Source organism: Apis dorsata, unplaced genomic scaffold, assembly GCF_000469605.1.
Source record: "Apis dorsata unplaced genomic scaffold, Apis dorsata 1.3 scaffold_194, whole genome shotgun sequence".
Classification (NCBI taxonomy): Eukaryota; Metazoa; Arthropoda; class Insecta; order Hymenoptera; family Apidae; genus Apis; species Apis dorsata.
Window position 1 is genome coordinate 1,572,417 of NW_006263478.1, and position 1,072 is coordinate 1,573,488.

The 1,072-nt window shown below is 51.0% G+C and overlaps 1 protein-coding gene across 1 annotated transcript in view; it reads right to left on the reverse strand.

Moving 5' to 3' along the window:
- The window catches only part of LOC102674689, a 46,500-nt gene continuing 45,428 nt past the window's right edge, over positions 1 to 1,072 (reverse strand). The window contains 1 exon segment of the mRNA XM_006614664.2: positions 1 to 1,072. This exon segment is cut by the window's right edge and continues 1 nt beyond it. Within this exon segment, the coding sequence (XP_006614727.2) occupies positions 480 to 1,072 (593 nt within the window). The 3' untranslated portion in view covers positions 1 to 479.

Genomic DNA, 1,072 nt, shown 5'->3' on the forward strand with positions numbered 1-1,072 from the left:
TTTATAATTTCAACCTCTCTGACGAAAGACTCGATCAGCCAAGTCAGCGGAGAATCGCTGTGACCTTTTCCTTAGACCTCAGAAACGACGGAGCCTGTGACGACCGACCAAAGATAACCATCCGCGCCTAACGAATCCAAGTTTTCGTTCGCTTGTTCGTGAAGCTCGTTTAATCGTTCGTTTTATCCTTGCTATGACATTGAATTTCTCGGTCTTACGCAATATCGTCGACAATGGCGATACGATGAATACACAAATAGAACATAGACACACATTTCATATTCATGAAATATTCAATTTCACCTTAGAACTTGAACAATCGCTAGATTACCTCCCGATTCGATTAAAATCACGATTAAAAAGTGGCCATCGCTCTGTCTCGTCGTCGACTTCGACAAAAGCCACGCGACACGTCGTCGACTTCGTACCTCCCTCGTTCTACACTTCTGTCCACATCTGTTTCCACACCTCTTCACCTTTCACAGGGCCAGAAATTTCATCAGCGCATCATAAATCAACCGAGGGTTGATGGTACCGTCCGCAGTGTACCTGACACCCCTCAAGGAGCCATCGTCGTGGCTCACGACCCCGTATTCCCCAACGATGAAGCCATCCGGAGTCCTCTCCTCGACTCTGTATTTTCTGTAATTCCTACCCTCGACCACGTAGCCCACTTTGTGGCCATCCTCCACCTCGGAGGCGTTCGAGGACTCGGTGAGCATCATCTGGGGCCCGTGCACGTTTCCATTGCTGCTCACGCTCACCGACTCGTCCACCTCGTAATTCTGCTCGTCAGGTTCCCCCTGTCGATTCAACGGGTGACCCTCGGAATCGTAGAGCTTGCTAGGTTCGCTGTACACCTTGGCCGGTTGAGAGTACACCTTGGCAGGTTCAGAATATACCTTGGCAGGCTCCGAGTAGACTTTCGACGGTTCGGAGTACACCTTTTCAGGCTCGCTGTAGACCTTGGCAGGCTCACTGTACACCTTGGCAGGTTCACCGTACACTTTGGCCGGCTCGCTGTAAACCTTGGCCGGCTCGCTGTACACCTTGGCCGGCTCCCCGTACACTT